Source organism: Ursus arctos, unplaced genomic scaffold, assembly GCF_023065955.2.
Source record: "Ursus arctos isolate Adak ecotype North America unplaced genomic scaffold, UrsArc2.0 scaffold_1, whole genome shotgun sequence".
Taxonomy (NCBI): domain Eukaryota; kingdom Metazoa; phylum Chordata; class Mammalia; order Carnivora; family Ursidae; genus Ursus; species Ursus arctos.
This window is the reverse complement of record NW_026622763.1, coordinates 91291140-91309295: the sequence shown is the minus strand read 5'-3', so window position 1 is coordinate 91309295 and position 18156 is coordinate 91291140. Positions and strand designations below refer to the sequence as shown.

Below are 18156 nucleotides of genomic sequence, written 5' to 3'. Positions count from 1 at the left end.
GGGGCCTGCTGGTAGGAGTCCAGGGCCGCACGCACCGAAGAGTGGCTGAGGGTGTAGACCGGAGCCAGACTGCCTGGGTTGGATCCTGATCCCAGCATTTGTTAGCTGTGGAATCTTAGCCAGTTGTTTAAACTCCCTCTGCCTCAGTTTCCACATCTGTAAAATGAGGATAATAATGGTACACAGGCAAAAAACAAAACAAAACAAAAGAATGAAGCACTGATACGTGTTACCCCATGAATGAACCTTGAAAACATTACACCAAGTGAAAAAAGCCATGGCCAAAATCCACGTATTGTATGATTCCATTTACGTGAAGTGTCCAGAACAGGCGAATCTATAGAGACAGAAAGTAGACCAGTGCCGGGGTGGTGAAGAAGGGGCGTGGGAGAGGGGGGGATGGGGAGTGACAGCTGTTTGGTACCAGGCTTCTTTTTGGGATGACGAAAATGCTCTTGATTGGATAGTGATGATGGTTGCACAGCTCTGAATATGTGACGAATCTGAAATGTATGTGTTAAAAGGGTTAATTTTATGGTATATAAATTCTATCTCAATAAAGTCATTAGTGAGAGTCAGTTTGAAAACAAGTAACCGACGGGGCACCTGGGTGGCGCAGTCGTTAAGCGTCTGCCTTCGGCTCAGGGCATGATCCCAGCATTCTGGGATCGAGCCCCACATCAGGCGCCTCTGCTAGGAGCCTGCTTCTTCCTCTCCCACTCTCCCTGCTTGTGTTCACTCTCTTGCTGGCTGTCTCTGTCACGTAAATAAAAAAAAAAAGAAAGAAAGAAAAGAAAAGAAAACAAGTAACCGTGGACAGTTAACACAGTGATGCATGCGGAGCGCTCAGACAATGTCTGACGCATAGAAAGTACCAGACGAGGGGCGCCTGGGTGGCTCAGTCGTTAAGATCTGCCTTCGGCTCAGGGCGTGATCCTGGCGTTCTGGAATCGAGCCCCACATCAGGCTCCTCCGCTGGGAGCCTGCTTCTTCCTCTCCCACACCCCCTACTTGTGTTCCCTTTCTCGCTGGCTGTCTCTCTCTCTCAGTCAAATAAATAAATAAATAGATAAATCTGAAAGAAGAAAGAAAGAAAGAAAGAAAGAAAGAAAGAAAGAAAGAAAGAAAGAGAAAGAAAGAAAGAAAGAAAGAAAGAAAGAAAGAAAGAAAGAAAGAAAGAAAGGGAACCAGATGAGGCTTGGCTGTTGCTGGGAACGTCCCAGAGTCCAGGAGACATCTGCTGCTCCTGACAAGGTTCCTGGACATGTGACCGGGGGTCCTACACCCTCAGCCTGCATGCTGTGCCCTGGGCAGCTGGAAGGTGAGGCCACTCCTCTCTTCCATACTCTTTGCCCCAGATAACAAGGCTGGGAAGAGGCAAGAGCTGTGTCGCGTCTTTCTAATGGCCGTGTACCCCTTACTCTCCATCCTGGATGTTTGCTCCATGGGCAGCGCCAAGGGCATCACCCGGAAACACCTGTGGCGCCTCTTCTCCCTGGACAGACTCAACAGTTACTTGGAGCGTGACCCCACCCCCTCGGAGCTCACCTACAAGGTGCCCACCCGACACAGGTGAGGTATGCCCAGGGAAGGGGCAGGGCCTCTCTGGGGGTGTTCTTGGAGCTTTCTGCCCGCACCCCCCAGCACCAGGACCTGTTCATGGAGTGGCTCCCCATCTCCCCCCAAATTCCTGCCCATCCCTGGAGGGGCCTGGAGAAGTCAGGGATTGGCTCAAGGTCTGAGGTGCTAGCCCACCCCGGCCCCTGAGTCCCAGATTCTCCAATTCCCACCTGCAGGAAGATGATTGCCCAGCCAGCCAGCCACCCCTGGGAGGGCCCCATACTGTCCCCATCTCTCTCTGAGTCTGTTTCTCTACTCCACACAGCACAAGCCAGATCCCCACTGTCTTCACCCCTCTGAAGCTCGACTTTAATTTCGGGGCCGCACCTATAGAGGCCCTACCCTCGGTGGTGCTCCTGGCCCTGAAGAACAGCGGAGTGGTGCCCCTGGACTGGTACGGTGGGCTTGGAGGTGGCTGCTGAGGGGCCCAGGAGACAGCTGCCAGAGGCCGTCTCTGGCTTGGGGTAGACCTGGCTGTCTGGTGTCTATGAGAAGTGGAGCCCCTCATTGATGGGATGGGGAGGCCAGCATGGGATTGGGGATCACCCTTCAGCACACCAAACCTGTCACTGCCGGAGACATGTCCATAGACTCAAGAGTGGGGGACACTGATGGAGACCGGCACGGTCATCCTAAAAGCTTTATGAGTGCGAAGTATCCTTTGGGCACCTGCTACATGCCAGGCACTGATTTACATGCCCTTTCTCCTCCAAGCCTCACACCAACCCTGAGGGAAAAAATTCTCCTCTACTGACTCTTTTGCAGATGGAGACTAAGGACTCGGCTAAGGCCGCTCAGCCGTTAGCAGGCAGAGCCAGGTTCGAAGCCAGATCGGTACCACTTAGTCAGCAAGGAGTCTTCAGAGTGCGCCCGGGTACCAGGCTCTGTGCTAGGCACTGGGGTGCCCCCGACAGAGCTTCAGTCCAGGGAGGCCAGGCCTGCACGGGGGCGAGTTAAGATCTCTGGTGGGGAAGGACCGGGACAGGTGGTCACCCGGACAGTGTCAGGGAGGAAGACGTGGCTGAGTGAAGCCACGTGGGTTGCGGGAAGGCTTGAGGCTGGCCGTGGAACAGCCTGCACCCCTCCAGTCACAGGGGCCCGGGCCTGGAGCCCTGTGCCTGCCTGCCAAGCATGGCCCTTCCTGTGCTTGGCTTTCCTCCCGTCGGGGCCCGAACGTGTGCCCAGTAAACATCCTGTTTCCCTGCTGGAGCTTTCTCTTATTTTTCCTCCCTGCGTCGGCCACGCGGCTTGACTTCCTAGTCAATTTCCTTTTGATGTCTTCTAACTTTTCTTGCCTAGACAGAGGTGAGAAAGAAGTGCACCCATCTGGGGCAGGCTTGGGAGAGAGAGCCAGGGGCCCAGCCTGGGAAGAAAATAGGTGTGGCAGAAGGGAGTGCGGTGGGGTACTTCTGTGATCTCAGGAACCTTCCTGCCTGAGCAGAGTCTTGGGGTGCGTGGGGGCAAAGCTGGGGTGGGGGCTGCCTCATCAGGGGTGCAATGGCCGTCCTTACTCTCTGGGTTGTCCTGCCCTTGGCTGGGGTGGAGGCGACTGGGGAGGCAGGCTCCTTACGTGGCTCCTGTCTGAGAAGGGCCAGGACAACCGAGTAGTTGAGGGCTCCTGGCTCTGATGACTTGAGGAAGCTTGGCAGGCAGGGCTGCTGGCCTGGTGGGGAAGGCCCGGAGCCCGCCTGAGCTCCAGATCTGCCGTTCACTGGGGCTACTGGAGTGGCCAGAAGCCAGGCGCTACAGGAAAAGCGGCGTTAGTCTGTCTTGGCATAGAGCAGGGTATTTCGGTGGATTATGCATGCAAGTGTGTTTGTGTAGGAGCAAGCCAGCTCACACTCTCTGTGGAGAGAGTCCAGGTGGCTGGAAACCGAGGTGGGAGGAAACCCAGGCAAGGTGCCCGCTGAGCCGAGCCCATCCATCAGGAGATCATCTGAGGTTCAGGAAGGCAGTCCGGGCTTCTTCCAGGAGTCCAAGCACAACGAGCCTTCCTTGGAACGCTTGACTCTCCTAGGTTTTTTGTGTTGTTGTGTTTCCTTTCAGTTTCTTAGAAGGCTATTTTTGAAAATTCTAGCTGGTCTCTGCTGAGCTCATAAAGAACAGACTGGAGGTTTTATTCCTGCCAAGACCAGTAAGAAATGGGGAGTGTGGACTTAGCCTGGAGGCAGCGGCAGGCAGGACAGAGTGAGAACCCCCAGTGGGAGGGGAGCATCAGAGGAGATCGGAGCTAGAGCTGCCTGCCCCACTCCCTCCGGGTCTTCTCCTCTGATGCCTCTGCTCCTGACCCAGGGAGACGGGGGACCTTACCGACATCAGATACGCTGGTTAACATCTCCTGTCCCCTCGCGCACTCATTAAGTCTTGGCTTAACGTTTACTGGGGGCTTTGAGGCCCGGCCTCCCAACCTGGCCCTCAGAACTGAGGTGCCCACGGATCCAAACCTGGCCCTCCACGTGCTGCAGGGGTCTGGGGCAGGGCGATGTGTGCTGAAGAAAGCTGCAACCGAGCTAGACCTGCAGCTTAGGGGGAAGACGCAGAGAGGCTGCAAAGAACCTTCCAGACAGGGGCGCCTGGGTGGCTCAGTCGGTTAAGCATCTACCTTCGGCTCAGGTCATGATCCCAGGGTCCTGAGATCAAGTTCCGAGTGGGGTTCTCTGCTCCGTGGGGAGCCCGCTTCTCCTTCTGCCTGCTGCTCCCCCTGCTTGTGTGCTCTCTCTTTGACAAATAAATACATAAAATCTAAAAAAAAAAAAAAAAAAAAAAAAAAGAACCTTCCAGACAAACGGCCTGATACGTGCACAGGTAAGAGAAAAAGGCTCAGCCTGGCTGGAGTGTTGATAGAGAGGGAGGAAGGGGTCCCGGATGTGACTTAGGAGGCAGGCAAGGGCCATGGCATGGGGACCTTGTCATCCTTCTCCTAAGAGTTTGGATTTCTTCCTGAGGGCGTGGTGGAGATGTAAGCAGGGACAGGGGACAACGACATGATCTATCTTTAAGACCTGCCACTCTGGTCTGGGATGCAGGGTGCAGGGAGAGAGATGGAGTGAGGCAGGGGAGCAGGTGAGGGGGCCCACACTAGAGGACTGGCAGGGAAAAGGGGGTCGGGGTTATTGGGAGGGGGACTGGGTGAGGGCAGTGAGGGAAACAGAGATGTCAAAACTATCCAGATAACCCCAAAGTAGCAAGATCTCCAGTTTTGCTGCTGATCAGTATCCCCTGGATAAAACGACAAAAGCAGTTTATTCACCTGTCAAAACACACAAAAGTGATGGAAGAGAAGCAAGAAACTCCGGGCGCGTGTCCACTCTGCGGGGTGATGAAGGTCTGGAGGGAACTTCCGTCCTCAGCACTTACAATGCGCACACACAAGAACCCATGCACACACACGAGAACCCACACACACGCGAACTCACACACATGAATGCACACATGCGCGCACACAAAAACACACACAAATGCACATACACAAACGCGCGTGCACACACACACACGAACACAACCCAGGGGTTATTCTGTTTCCCTTGAGTTTTTGTTTTACCGTAATGGCACAATGCTGTGCACACTGCTTTCTGCTCGGCATTAGATCACTCATTTTCACTCAGCATTACGCCAATAACATTCCCTTCAGATCAATACGGATCAATGCATGAAACTCTTAACTCTTTCTTTTTAAGATTTATTATTTATTCATTTGAGACAGAGAGCGAAAGAGAGAACACGAGCAGGGGCAGGGGGAGGAGCAGAGGGAGAAGCAGACTCCCTGCTGAGCAGGGAGCCCATAGGATGCGATCTGGGGCTTGATCCCAGGACCCTGAGATCATGATCTGAGCCCAAGGCAGGCACTTAACTGACAACCCACTGAGCCACCCAAGAGCCCCTTAACTCTTTCTTTGTGATACTTGCATAATATTCTGTAATATGAATGGCCCTTAAATTATTTCATCCTGTGCTGGATGACAGTAATTGTTCCCGGTGTTTTGTTGTTTTTGTTTTTGTTTTTGTTTTTTTTTTGCCATTCCAAAGAAAGTTGTAATAAACATCTGTGTGTGTGTGTGTGTGAGCACATACACACAGGCATTTATTCCTGCAGGGTAGTTCCCCAGGAGAGGATTTCTGAGTCAAAGGGCACGTGCAGTTTTTATTCGCGTAGACACTGTCAGAATTCTTACAACAAAAGGCGGCGGCCATGCCTTCTCTCCCTGCCTGTTTGAAGGTGTCTGTTCTTTCTAAACTTACCAGTATTGAGTGGAACTGTTTACCACGTTTCTGATGTGAGACTATTTAAGACTGATTCAAGGGAGTCTGGCTTTGTGATTTCCTCAACTCTGTGTTGAGCGTTTCCCCTTTTGGCTGCTCCCTGTTCGTGCCCTCTGCCCAGTGGAAGGCCAGTTCTGTGCCATGTCTCTGCCAGGGAAGGGCTCCTCCTTGTCAGATCATAACCCAGAGACCCCTCACCTCTTGTTCTGTCCACCGGCTAGAGGGCAGTATCTACTTTCCCACAACGTGAGGCATTTGGGGGGCCTTTATTCTATGCCCCGACTTGCTCCAGATTCGAGAACACCAGCCCTGCTGGGGCATCTGTTCTCTGCCCTATGCTCACACTGACCTAGACACCCTCCCTCTTGGGGGGGGGGTCTGGTTGGTGCTGCTGGCATTTTTAGATGTTTCAGATGGCTCTGCCTAAGAGGTTTGTCACAAAGCCCCCCTCCCCAGGGGTTAGTGGCTAGCTAGCCCAAAGTTACCCACATACATAGGTAATCCCCCTTGACCCCTGTCACCCACAATGGAAGCCCCAATCTCCACTTTCCACTTTGTCACCAGGGACCTGCTGCTGTTCCCAGGTTTGGGTTTGGGGCTGTTATGAAGTGAGACTCTGCTGTGGCTGTGTTTGCTCAGCCATGCGTGGGGCAGCGGCCAAATCGGGGGAGGGAGCAGGGGAGGCTGCCATCCACCCCACCTGCAGCTCAGAGCTCCCGCCTCTCTGTTCTAAGAGGCTTGCACCCTTCTTCCAGGGCCTTCCTCTTTCCCAATGACCAGCAGATTGACCTGGAGCTGTGGGCACAACCAGCAGAGTTTGACTCCACTGAGCTGCACCAAATGCGTGTGCAGGACAACTGCGTATTCTCCATCAGCCCCAAGGCTGGGAGCCTAAGTCCCGGGCAAGAGCAGGTGGTGGAACTCAAATACAGGTGCTCCTCCCACTGCCTGTCCTACACTTCCGGTTCCGGAGACCCGCCCCTCCACCCTTTCCCTGTGCTCCTGCAGGAGCCTGGCCTTGCGCTCTGTGACTCCAGGGTACCCTAAGTGCCCGCCGCCAGGGGAGGACCCCGTCCACCCACTTGGCGGCAAGGTTTCATTTCCCTCTTACCCCATCCCAATGCAGGGGTTTCCACATGCTCCCAGGGGCTGGCCACCTCAAAACCGTAGGCCCTTGGCTCTCCTGCTGGTATTCAGGCTCCATAACTCAGCCCAGACTCATCTCCTCCCTTCCAGCCACATGTTCGTCGGCACCGATCACCTCCCAGTGCTCTTCAAGGTGTCCCATGGCCGGGAGATCCTGGTGAGACCCAGACCTCATCCTGTCCTGGACACCCAAGAGAGGAGCAGGGAACCATGCCCCCCACCCCGGGGAGCTAGGGTCCAGATCTTTCTGCTGGGAAGGATGCTACTCATGGGCTTTGTATTTCCAGCTAAATTTCATAGGTGTGACAGTGAAGCTGGAGCAAAAGTACGTGCACTTCACCTCCACTAGCCACCAGTTCGTCCCTGTCCCCATTGGCGACACACTGCCCCCAAGGCAGGTCAGTGGTCTACATTGCCCTGGTTACCAAGAAGCCTAAGCATTGATCTCTGTGTATCTGCATCAGCCCTTTACAGACTGACAAAGACCCTGCCCTCCAGAAGTCCTCACTCTAAGAGGGGGGGCTACAGGTCAAACCCTGGGTTTGGGCAACTGGGAGAGATCCCAGGTGAGATTCCTGGTGCCTGGTGCTAAGCCCTTTGCCAGGCCTCATTCCCATGTTCCCATGCAAAAGCAAGACGGTTCTCTCCTCTAGCACAGGATCTTTCGAACCTCTTTGACCATAAATCACACTAATATATTTTGGACAATAACCCAGTAAGTACATACATACACATATACTTAAAACAAAGTACCACAAATCAATATGTACATTACTACACGCAAAGCGTTCTGATGTTTTCCATTTTTATTTTATTCTGTTCCACCTGCTAAATTGCTTTCACGACCTGCTCACTAATAGGTCTCAGCGCCAGGTTGAAAATCGCTGCTCCAGGAAGGACATTTTTCTGGAGTGAGAAAAGTTAGACTGTGAATCCTTGCGAAGCTATGGAGTTTTCTTTATTAAGTGGAGGGAATTGGGTTCCTTTGCTCTGAAAATGTACACCGGAAATCTCCCAGAGGGGGCATAGTATTTGCCCAAACATGTCATAGCTGTGAAATTTCTAACCACTTAGAAGTCCTTGTATTTCTGAGCAGACGCCTCTGGTCATCCAGCCTAGAGCCAGAGGAATGGGCTTTCTGGACCTGAGAGGGTGGGACCCCCAGCCCCGAGCTCTGTACACATCTCCACCACGCTCTACCTACTGGCTTCCTGGAAGCCTCCCCCATCCCACTGCCACGGCTGTAAGAGCCCAGGTCCTTGAAAGGGAAAGCAAAGACTCAGTGCCTCCTGGAGAGCTTTCCCGAGAGACTAGACCACTCTAGACCCTGAACATAGACAGTGGAAAATGCCCCCCAGATCTGGAGCCTGGAGACCCCATTGTGCCTCCAACTTATCTCCACAACTGTGGCCAAGCTTCCTCTTTCATTCATAAGATGATGACAGATGGTGGCCCAGATCCACAAGAGGGCAGTAGAAGTTAGAAGTGAATAGATTTAATTTACATTTTGGAGGCAGAATCATTGGGACTTGCTGGGGCCAGATTGGGGAAGTGGGAGAAAGGGAGAGATCGAGAGGTATTGAATTCCTAGTTTGAGCATTTACTGAAAGGAGATACACTGGAGGGTTGAAATAGGCTTTCTAGGGAAGAGTTCGGTTTTTACCAAATTTGAGATGTCTATGAGACAATCAGTGGCCGGTGAGGGGGCAGGGAGGGCTTGTGGAACAGAAGTTGGATCCCAGGTCTGGAGCTCAGAGGTGGCCCAGACTAGAGACAGAAAATCAGCATATTCAGGAGTGAGTGCTGGGAAAGATGAGGGGACAAGACCTAGATCCAGACGAACTGTTTGTTCTCTCTGGCTTCCATTTTTCTCATCCTAAAATGAAGGATTAGACCAGAAGATCTCAGGTTTCTTCCAGGACATTCTGTGATTCCCACACTTTGGAGAGAGTCTTGGGGGACATCATAGCTTCCTTCTCCTCCCTCATCTGCCTCTAAGCAGGTCTGCCTCTAAGGGCAGATGGGGAAAGTGGCAGGCTCCCGGGTGATTAGAACGAGAGCCTAGAAGGTGCTGAAAGGTCTGAAGGATGCATGCATGGACACTTCCGTAAATCCCCACACTAGAGACATGAGCGTTGGTGTCCCCTTATACCTTGGCAGAGGTAAATTAAGAGCAAATAAAATAAGGATTACAGATTATCCTAAAATGTTCCAAACTGAAAATACAGTTACATACTTCTTGGATGATCAGGCCATAGGGAAGTCAGAGGTAGTTAGGGGGCTCTGGGGCTGGAAGGGTGACATCATGGAAATCAACCCGCCCTCCCACGGTGGACACAGAATCCCAGGCTGTCTGCATTGCAGCCCTGAGCTGGTGTGGAGACTTCTTTATTCCTGCCCCCCTGCAGATTTATGAGCTGTATAACGGTGGCTCGGTGCCTGTGACATACGAGATCCAGACCAACATCCTGTCGCAGGTTCAGGAAAAAAATTTCGATCACCCCATCTTCTGCTGCCTCAACCCCCAAGGGGAGATCCAGCCAGGCACAACTGCTCAGATCTTGTGGGTCTTCTCACCTATTGAGGCCAAGACCTACACGGTGAGCAGCAGCCTGGCCCGACTAAGGGTGGAGGTTGGCGTTGGCCTCCTCAGCAAGCCTTGCTCTGAACTGTCCCTTCCCCACCCTCCTAACTTCCTAGGTGGATGTGCCCATACACATCGTGGGATGGAACTCAGCCATCATCCGCTTCCAGGGAGTGGGCTATGACCCCCACGTCATGGGGGACACAGCCCCATTCCACAACATCTCCTCTTGGGACGACAGCTCCATACATTCTAGGCTGATGGTTCCTGGACAGGTAAGGGGAAGGGAGGTAGAAAGACCCGAGGCCTAGGACGAGCCTGACGGCCCCCGGGTGGCCAGCACAGAGGGCAGCTGGGAAAGAAATGTGATGGAGGTGATAAGGGAGGGAGGCAGAGGTGAAGCCTGGAACCAGCCCTCATGGAGATCTAGCAGACAGCACCAGGCTCCATGAGAAGCTTACCCTGCCACCTAGTGCCCATAGCTGTTCCTGCTCTGGGTATTGGGATGGGGATTTTGGAAGGGGTAGAAGGAAGCCTTCCCATTTTAGGGCTATAAAGTATTATCTTCATACAGAACAGTCCCTCTCTGGACTGAGATGGATTTTGCTGTAAGATATTTAGGGTCAATAACCCCATCTTTAGTTCAAACACACCTCACTGTTGGGACGTCTGACCCAGTCATTCACCTACCCATCCATCCCTCTCCTCCCATTGGCCCCCATGCCCATTTACTCATCCATCCATCCATCCATCCATCCACCCACTTCTCCATCCATCCGTCCATACAACCACCCAGTCACTATACACCTATACATCGACCTGTCCACCCTTCCATTCCTACCGTTTCTGGACTCTAACTGCGTGATGAGCTCTATGGAGGCCCTGAGGACACGAGGAAGAGCCAGACAAAGTCCAAGCCCTGGAGACACTCAGGGTCTGGACAGAGAGAAAGTGCCCCTTCTGTGTGGCCTCAGTCTTTCCAGAGCCCCTACTGTTGTGTTCCCATTGAAGATGCCAACGGCCGATACCCCATTAATTTACAGCCATCCTTCAGGGATTCAAATTATGTTGGCTTTCGTTCTGTCTTCTCTAAGCAAATTCTGATTTCTCAGCCCTTCCAAGCCTATTTTAATGGTCAAAAGCATAGGCTTTAGAGTGAGACTGTCTGGGTTTATCCCCACGGTGCCTGTAAGAGACCTTCGGAAAAATTCTTCATGCTCTCTAAAGCTTAACAGCGCATCTGCAAAGTGGGGACGATGATAATACGTGTATCACAGGGCCGTGGTGAGGGTCAAGTGCATGTCAACCGCCTACCATGCTGGCTGGCCTGCTGAAGGCATCAGTATCCAGGAGTAGTTGCTGTGTTTATGATTTCTTCACCTCCCAAAGTGGCCGTTGTGTTGTCTCCACCAACAGAACGTCTTCCTGTCCCAGTCTCATATCTCCCTGGGAAACATTCCTGTGCAAAGCAAGTGCAGCCGCCTGCTGTTCCTCAACAACATCTCCAAGAATGACACAGTTGTCTTTGAGTGGCAGCTGAAGCCTCTAGACTTTGGGGAGGTGAGAGTCCCCTATTTCTGCAGAATCAGAACCACTAGCAGGGCTCCAGGTCCACCCTATTCCACCCTATCCTATCCCATCTTGTCTCGTCTTACCCCATCCCACCCCACCATCCCTCCCCGTCCCATCCCACCCCACCCCGTCCCACTAAATCCCACCCCATCCTATCGCACCCCATCTCATTCCATCCCACCCCATCCCACTGAATCCCAACCCATCCTGTCCCACTCTATCCCACTCCATCCCATCCCACCCCATCTTATCCTGTCCCACCCATCTCACTCCAGCTAACGCCACCCCATCCCAACCCATCCCACTGAATCCCACCCTATCCTATCCTGTCTTGTCATATCTTACCCTATCTAACCCCACCCCACCCCACCACATCCCATCCCATCCCACCCCATCCTACCCACCCCATTTCATCCCACTCTATCCCATTCCTGTGAGGCTCCAGAGACCCCTTCCCCCAAACAAACAGGTGTCTGTGAGTCCCATGACAGGGAAGGTGGCTCCTGAAGAGACAATCCCATTTGTGGTGACCCTGAAGGCCTCAGTGCATGCCAGCTTCTACAGCATGGACCTGGTATGCAAGGTAGGACCCTCACCAGCGAGAAGCTAGGATGGAGCATAGCTCCCAGTACTGGGATGTGGGTGGGCTATGAGATCCCCAGGCCTTCGCAGAAAGGCAGGGGCCAGTCTCTGGAGGAGTGGGGGGTCCACAGCACACAGGTCCTCTAGACCTTGGCCTTCTCTCTCCTTGTCCTGGGCTGTAGGTATACCGACAGAAACTCCTGAATCAGTACCATAAGGAGCTACAGGAGTGGAAGGATGAGGAAGTGCGGCAGGAAGTGGAGTTCACCATCACAGATAGGAAAGGGAAGGTGAGAAGGCTAGAGTGGGCCTTGAACACCACAGATCTTTCTGACTGGCCTTACCAGAGGGGACAGAGGTGGTGATATGAGGTGGTCTTACATGCAAAACTGGCCAGTCTGTCCTAGATTAGCTGGCTTTTATTAGACCAAGCATAACATCTCCCCAAGAAACTCTTCTGTACACAGAAGACTGGCTGACCATTCCCTGCCTCATGTAGCCAGTGTTTAATGGCATGCTAAGCACTGAGCACTGGGGACCGAGGGGAGACCATCAACTTCTGATGGAAGACGGTGTGGGACAGGGGTTTCGGGGGCAGGCTCTGGAGACAAGTTGCCCAGTTTTGATTCTTGGCTTTGATGATTTCTAGTTCTGGGATCTAGGTCAAGTTACTTAACGTCTCAGTTCCCTCAACTATAAAATAGGGGTAATGTGACATCTGGGATTGACTTCAAGATAATCCAGGGGTGCCTGATGGCGCAGTCGGGGAAGAATCTGACTCTTGATTTTGGCTCAGGTCATGATCTCAGAGTCATGGGATTGAGGTCAGACTCTGCCTTCAGCAGGGAGTCTGCCTGAGATTCTCTCTCTCCCTCTGCCGCTGCGCCCCCCCCCCCCCCCGCTCACGAAAGTGCTCACTCTCTCTCTCTCTCAAATAAATATATAAATCTTAAAAAAAGAAAGAAAGAAAGAAAGATAATCCAGAGGTGGGGCCCAGATGAGCCAAGACTGGCCATGAGCTGCTGGTTGTTGAAACTGGGCGGTGGGTAACGGAGGACTCTTTGTACATTCTCTCTACTTTCCTATACATTTGAAAGTTTCCATATTAAGAAGGTTAAAAATAAAAGTTTAAAAATATTTTGAATGCAAGTAAAATAGTGCTTGCTTCACCGCACTGTGGTGAGGATTGAATGAGTTAAAGCAGGTAAAGTGCCTACAACAGAGCCTGGCGCCCAGTAAGTATGCACTAAGCCAGCTCTTCTATCTGTAGGGGAGCCAGAGGGTAAACGGGAGACAAAACAGCCCTCTCCAGTGTCCCAGCCTCCCTGTGCTGGTATTCTTGAGCCTTGATCACCTCTGCACTCACCACACTCAGCCCCCAGGGAGGCACTGCTCCCTTTTGAAGCTCTGGCCCAACTATGAATGCAAATCATGTCCACAGGGTGTGGGAGCAGGGATTTCTGAATTAAATCTTAATAAACAAGAGAATTTCCTTATCTCACCCAACCGCAAAGCTCCAAGGCAGAAGGACAGGTGGCCTTGCTATAGCCTGCATCTATTTGGTGGCATCTCCTTTTCTGTCCTTCAGTTGGGTGATCTGATTTTCCTGTGTGCAGGCAGTACTTCCCTAAGGAAGGTCCTGGAAGGGGGTGTGGCTGGGAGTTGGGTGAGATCAAGAGGGCAGCAGGTCCAGGCATTGGCTTCCAGCTCCCTCCCCCCATCCCGTGGGTTGGCAGGAAGGGTAAGAAGAGGGGAGTCCCTCTAGGCTTCTTGTATCCTGAGCACGGGTCTCTTTGCTTCCATAGGGAGGAGCGTATTGTAGAGCTTGTGCACCTAGGAGGAAGTACAAGGTGAGCTCAGAAGGCCCATCGCCTTGGGATAGATGGAGAGGGCCTTGCTTGCTCCCAGAGATACCCCAACTGCTGGCACAGCCTCCTAGAAGGGAGGATGGAAGTGCCAATGGGGGCGGTCACACTCCGACTTGGTTCAAAAGGCCTGCTTGGGGGCTAGGGACCCATCGGTGAGGGAGTGACGTCCCCAAACCCCTGTCATCCACGTCTCCCCCTTTCTAAAGACACTGCCCCCCATCAAGAATCAGCAGCCTCTCAACCGGCCTGTCAGCTGGAACCTTAAGATCCCAAAGAAGAAAGTATTCTGGCTCTGTCCCCAGCCGCCCTCGCCAGACGTGCTGTGCTTGGGCCTCACGGCCCGGGCTCATGCCACCGACTACTTCCTGGCCAACTTCTTCTCCGACTTTCCCCAGCACTTCCTGCACCGGTGAACTATCAGGGAGGGAGGGGTCTCTGCCCCCTGGGGAACCCACCTAGGCCTCCTGCCCCACCTCCTTCCTTCCCTTTCCAACTCTGAGCCTCTTCAGGTCCTCTCCCGCCCCTGAGGTTTGGGCTTTGGTCCCCAAATGCAGTAGCACTACATTTGGGTCAAGGTGAGGGGCTGTCCCAAGTTCAACTATGTTCTCATGATTGCATGGCCACCGCCCCTGCTCGTGACCCCACCCCCAGCCTGGTGGCTTGCCCAGGCCACTCAGCATGTCATGACCTGCTCCAGGGAGCTGCCGAGGAGGAAATACCCCAAGGAGGAGTTGGAGGCTTCGGAGGAAGACTCCCCAGACAAGGGGTCCCCCGTCTCCAAGCAGGAGAAGCAGCTCCTGATCGACTGTCTCACCATCATTATCAGGTGACTCTCTGGACCCTCACCATCCCCCTCAACTCACCAGCTCATTTAGCCAGCTCTGTGTCCACCCATGGCTCCTGAGGTCCCAGCCCTTCCTTTCCTGAAAAATAGAACTTCCTCACAAGATCCTTCCACTGGGGGCCCCAGGCCCTGCAGGATGGGGCAGCTCTAATGGAGCTTGCTAGAAGGATCCTCAGGGCTGGATCCCAAGTTCTGTCCTGTCCAAGGCTAGTAGATAAGGTCTGAGCCAGTTCACTGTCTCCCTGAGTTTCCTGTCCCTTATCTGTGTAACTCTGACCTCCTGGCTCTGCCTCTAAGAACCCACGGAGCCCAGAGCTGCCTTCCTCCAAACGAGGGGTGGGCAGGGCAACTGACTAAGGGCTGGCCTCCCCCATCAAGCTCCCATCTGTAGACATAGAAGTCAGGAAATGCCCCTTGAACTCTGAAGCCAGAGCCCCACAGGGGGTGCTAAGTCCCCTTGCAAGGCCTCTTGGCAAGGACCTTCTCCTCCCTGCCATGCAGGGGTCTGCTGGAAGACAAGATCTTCCATGAGGCCGTGGACCAAACCCTGGTGGAGAAGATGCCATACTTCTGCCAGTTCTGGAATGAGCAGTCAGCCAAGTTCACGGCCCAGAGCAACACCCTGCACTTAGCACCAGTCCTGTCTCCATCCTCCAGCAGCTGGGAGGCTGGCAGAGACAGGGAGTCAGAGGAGGACAAACTGAGGCTGGAGAAGAAAGAGGGGGAAGAGGAGGAGAAGAGCGAAGAGGAAGAGGAGGAGCTGGAGGAGGAAGAGGAGGAAGAGGAGGAGATGGACGAGGAGGAGACAGGGAAGGGGGAGCTGGAGGAGGATGAGCTGGGGGAGAAGGAAGAGAAGTTGCCCTGGACGGGGACTGAGCCCACACTGCAGCCCACGTCCCAGGAGTCCCTGAAATGGCGGTGGCAGCAGCAGCTGAAGGGCATAATGAAGGAGGAGCAAGAGCAGGATGAGAAGGAGACGATCAGCCGGTGAGCCGCCAGACCCAGACGAGGGTTGGCAGGGCAGGTGTGTGCAGAAGGATCCCAGGAGGCAGTGGTGCGCTGGGGCCAGCCTCTGTCCGGATGCAAGGCTCTCCCCAGCTCAGCGTCCAGGGACATCCCGCTGGTAGCTTAAGGCCTTCAGGGAGGTATTTACAGAATGGCTATCTGAGCTTTAGTTTTTCCCTCCAAGACCCACTGTGAACATTTTCTAGCACCCCACTTTCAGGGGGTAGCAATGGGTTTCCAGAGCCAGGAGAGCAATGCCACCTCTTCCTGGAGGGCCTTTGTCTGGGGCTGTTCTGTGGCCCTTCCTGTCTGTGTTGGGATTTCTTGAGCCCCACCCAGTCCCGTGGGCACCCTCTCACAGCTCGATGCCTCTCCCCAAACCTGGCCCTGAGATGGGACCTACAATTGCCTGGGTTTGGATCCCGTTTGGCAACTTGATCCCTTGAAGCCACAATTTGAGCGTCTGTAAAATGGGAACAATGATGCCTTATAAGTACTGGGAGGGCAAGGAGTGGAATGAGAACCCACGTCGATAGAGCCCAGGGCACACAGTGTACAGCACGGAAGAGGCCCGCAGAGAACGCGCGCGCCGTGGACGGCCGTGCTGACACCCGCGTCCTCCCCCGCCCCCTCAGGCTCCCGGCGTTCGCCAACCTGCAGGAGGCGCTGCTGGAGAACATGATCCAGAACATCATGGTGGAGGCGAGCCGTGGGGAGGTGGTGCTCACCTCGCGGCCGCGCGTCATCGCCCTGCCGCAGCTCAGCGTTTCCAGGTGGGGGCGCCGACTGTGCCGAAGGGGCGCGAGGGGCGGCAGGGGCGGGCAGGCTTGGCCCGAAGGCTCTCTCCAACCTCTCTCTGGGGCTTTCTGTCTTCCAGGATTGAGACTCCCGACTTGCTTTCGGCGGCGCCCCTCGGGCTGCCGCATGCCGAAGTGCCCCGCCTGGCGCTGCCGCCCCCTACCGACTCTTAGAGGATGTCACGGCCCAGCCCCTCCGACTTGTTGCCCTCAGGGCCCCCCTCTCCACAGCCCCGCCACTAAAGCATCTAGCCTTCTGTGTCTGCCTCCACTTTATTTCCCCGACGCAGGAGGAATTCTCGAGCGCGCTCTGGGAGGGACAGATGGTTGGAGCGGCCGAGGTGGACTGCAACGACTCGTGGCCGCCTTGGGTGCTGGGAGGTTGCTTTTCTCCACTCCACGGCGCCGCCGGGCCACAGTTCCGGCCGCTCGAGGCCGGGCGCCGGACCGGGTTTGCCCAGTGGAGGGCGCTTCGGGCGGGGCCTAACTGGCCTTTGCCCCAGCATTGCCCGGTGGACAGGCACTGAGCTCCGGGCCTAATCGGCGCAGCAGGTGGCTGCAGGGCGAGGTGACCACCCCTCCCCTTTCCCCGTTGCGTCTGCTCCGAGGCTCGGTCTCTCCATCGCCAGTCTTTTCTCAGCATCTGTTGGGCTCCCAGGACTGTGCTAAGAGGTTAAGAAGGAAGGGAAACCGAGGCACGTCGCGGAGGGCTAAGAGCTAGACGCTGGGACGCGGGTGGAGGTCACAGCTAGATAGCGAGCCACAGGCCCTAGTAAGCGACTCCCATCGTGAATCTGAATCCCCAGCCCGGGTGATGTCCCTCCTTCCCTAGGATACCCACCTCCCGCTCCCCCTAACCTCCTCCCAGCAGCCTCTGTCCTCTGCTCCTCACCCCCCTCCAGGCAGGTGGGTGGAAAAGTGACATCTGGTGTTGTTCCAGAGGCGCCCAGGTCCCCGACACCCCTCCCCACTCCACCCCCGCGGCCAAGGCCTCGGAAGAGCTCCGGCCCCAGAGCCCAGGCGGGGGCGGGGAGGGGGTGGGGGCGCTCCGCCTCCTCTGAGTCAATATTTGCTCCAAGCAAACGGGTGCCCGGACAGGTGTGAGTGTGTGTGTGTGTGTGTGTGTGTGTGTGTGTGTGTGTGAGAGCGCGCGCGCGCGTGTGTGTAGGGGCGGGGACTGAACCGGCCGTATAAGAGCGCGCTGAGCCCAGGCTCCCGCACAAGCTCGGGGGAGTGGGCTGGGGACCAAGCCAGGTGAAGGGTGGCCAGGAAGGGAGGAAGGGAGGGGCGGGCCAGGTGCGCACCTGCGGTGGCCACCTCGGCCGGCGACGTGTCAGCCGCAGATGCGCGCAGGTGAGGGCGGCGGCCAGCGGCGCGCTGTGTGGCACTGCGCTCGCGGAAGACCAGGACCAGGAGATCACCCAGGGCCAGAGCCAGGCCCCCGGCCCTCCGCTCCCGCCCCGCGACGAGCCCCTCGCACAAACCGGACCTGAGCGTTTTGTTCGTTCGGCTCGCGTGAGGCAGGGGTGGCCTCTCAGCACCCGCCCGGGGGCCGGGCCCGACCGCCACGCAGGCACCTGCCGCCGCCGCCGCCGCCGCCGCCGCCATACGGGTCGGAGAGGCTGTGCGCCGCTCCCAGGGGAGATCCGGCTCCCATCCGGCCCCGCCCGCCCTGCATTGTCCTGTCCGCAACTCCAGGGCTGCCCGGCTTGATTCCGGGTGATTTGGGCCCGCCGAGCAGGCTCCAGCGGGTGGCATAAGGGGCCGTGGCAGGAACAGGAGCCCTTCTGGAGGTAGAAACCCAGCTTCTAGTCCCGCTCTGTGCCAGCGACTTCTGTGGCCTTGGGCAAGTCATTTCCCAGCCTCTCCCTGGGTTTT

The 18156-nt window shown here is 55.2% G+C and overlaps 1 protein-coding gene across 1 annotated transcript in view; it reads left to right on the top strand.

Moving 5' to 3' along the window:
• CFAP65 (cilia and flagella associated protein 65) overlaps window positions 1-16531 on the top strand; it is a 32314-nt gene extending 15783 nt beyond the window's left edge. Inside the window, exons 17-31 of the mRNA XM_026489397.4 lie at window positions 1359-1572; window positions 1886-2014; window positions 6636-6812; window positions 7117-7183; window positions 7314-7424; window positions 9435-9626; window positions 9727-9885; window positions 11027-11170; window positions 11652-11765; window positions 11947-12054; window positions 13839-14041; window positions 14330-14458; window positions 14978-15463; window positions 16117-16254; window positions 16359-16531. Coding sequence (XP_026345182.3) covers window positions 1359-1572; window positions 1886-2014; window positions 6636-6812; window positions 7117-7183; window positions 7314-7424; window positions 9435-9626; window positions 9727-9885; window positions 11027-11170; window positions 11652-11765; window positions 11947-12054; window positions 13839-14041; window positions 14330-14458; window positions 14978-15463; window positions 16117-16254; window positions 16359-16452 — 2465 coding nt within the window. The 3' untranslated portion in view covers window positions 16453-16531. The remainder of the gene's footprint in view (window positions 1-1358; window positions 1573-1885; window positions 2015-6635; window positions 6813-7116; window positions 7184-7313; window positions 7425-9434; window positions 9627-9726; window positions 9886-11026; window positions 11171-11651; window positions 11766-11946; window positions 12055-13838; window positions 14042-14329; window positions 14459-14977; window positions 15464-16116; window positions 16255-16358) is intronic.
• Window positions 16532-18156: the final 1625 nt, after the last annotated feature.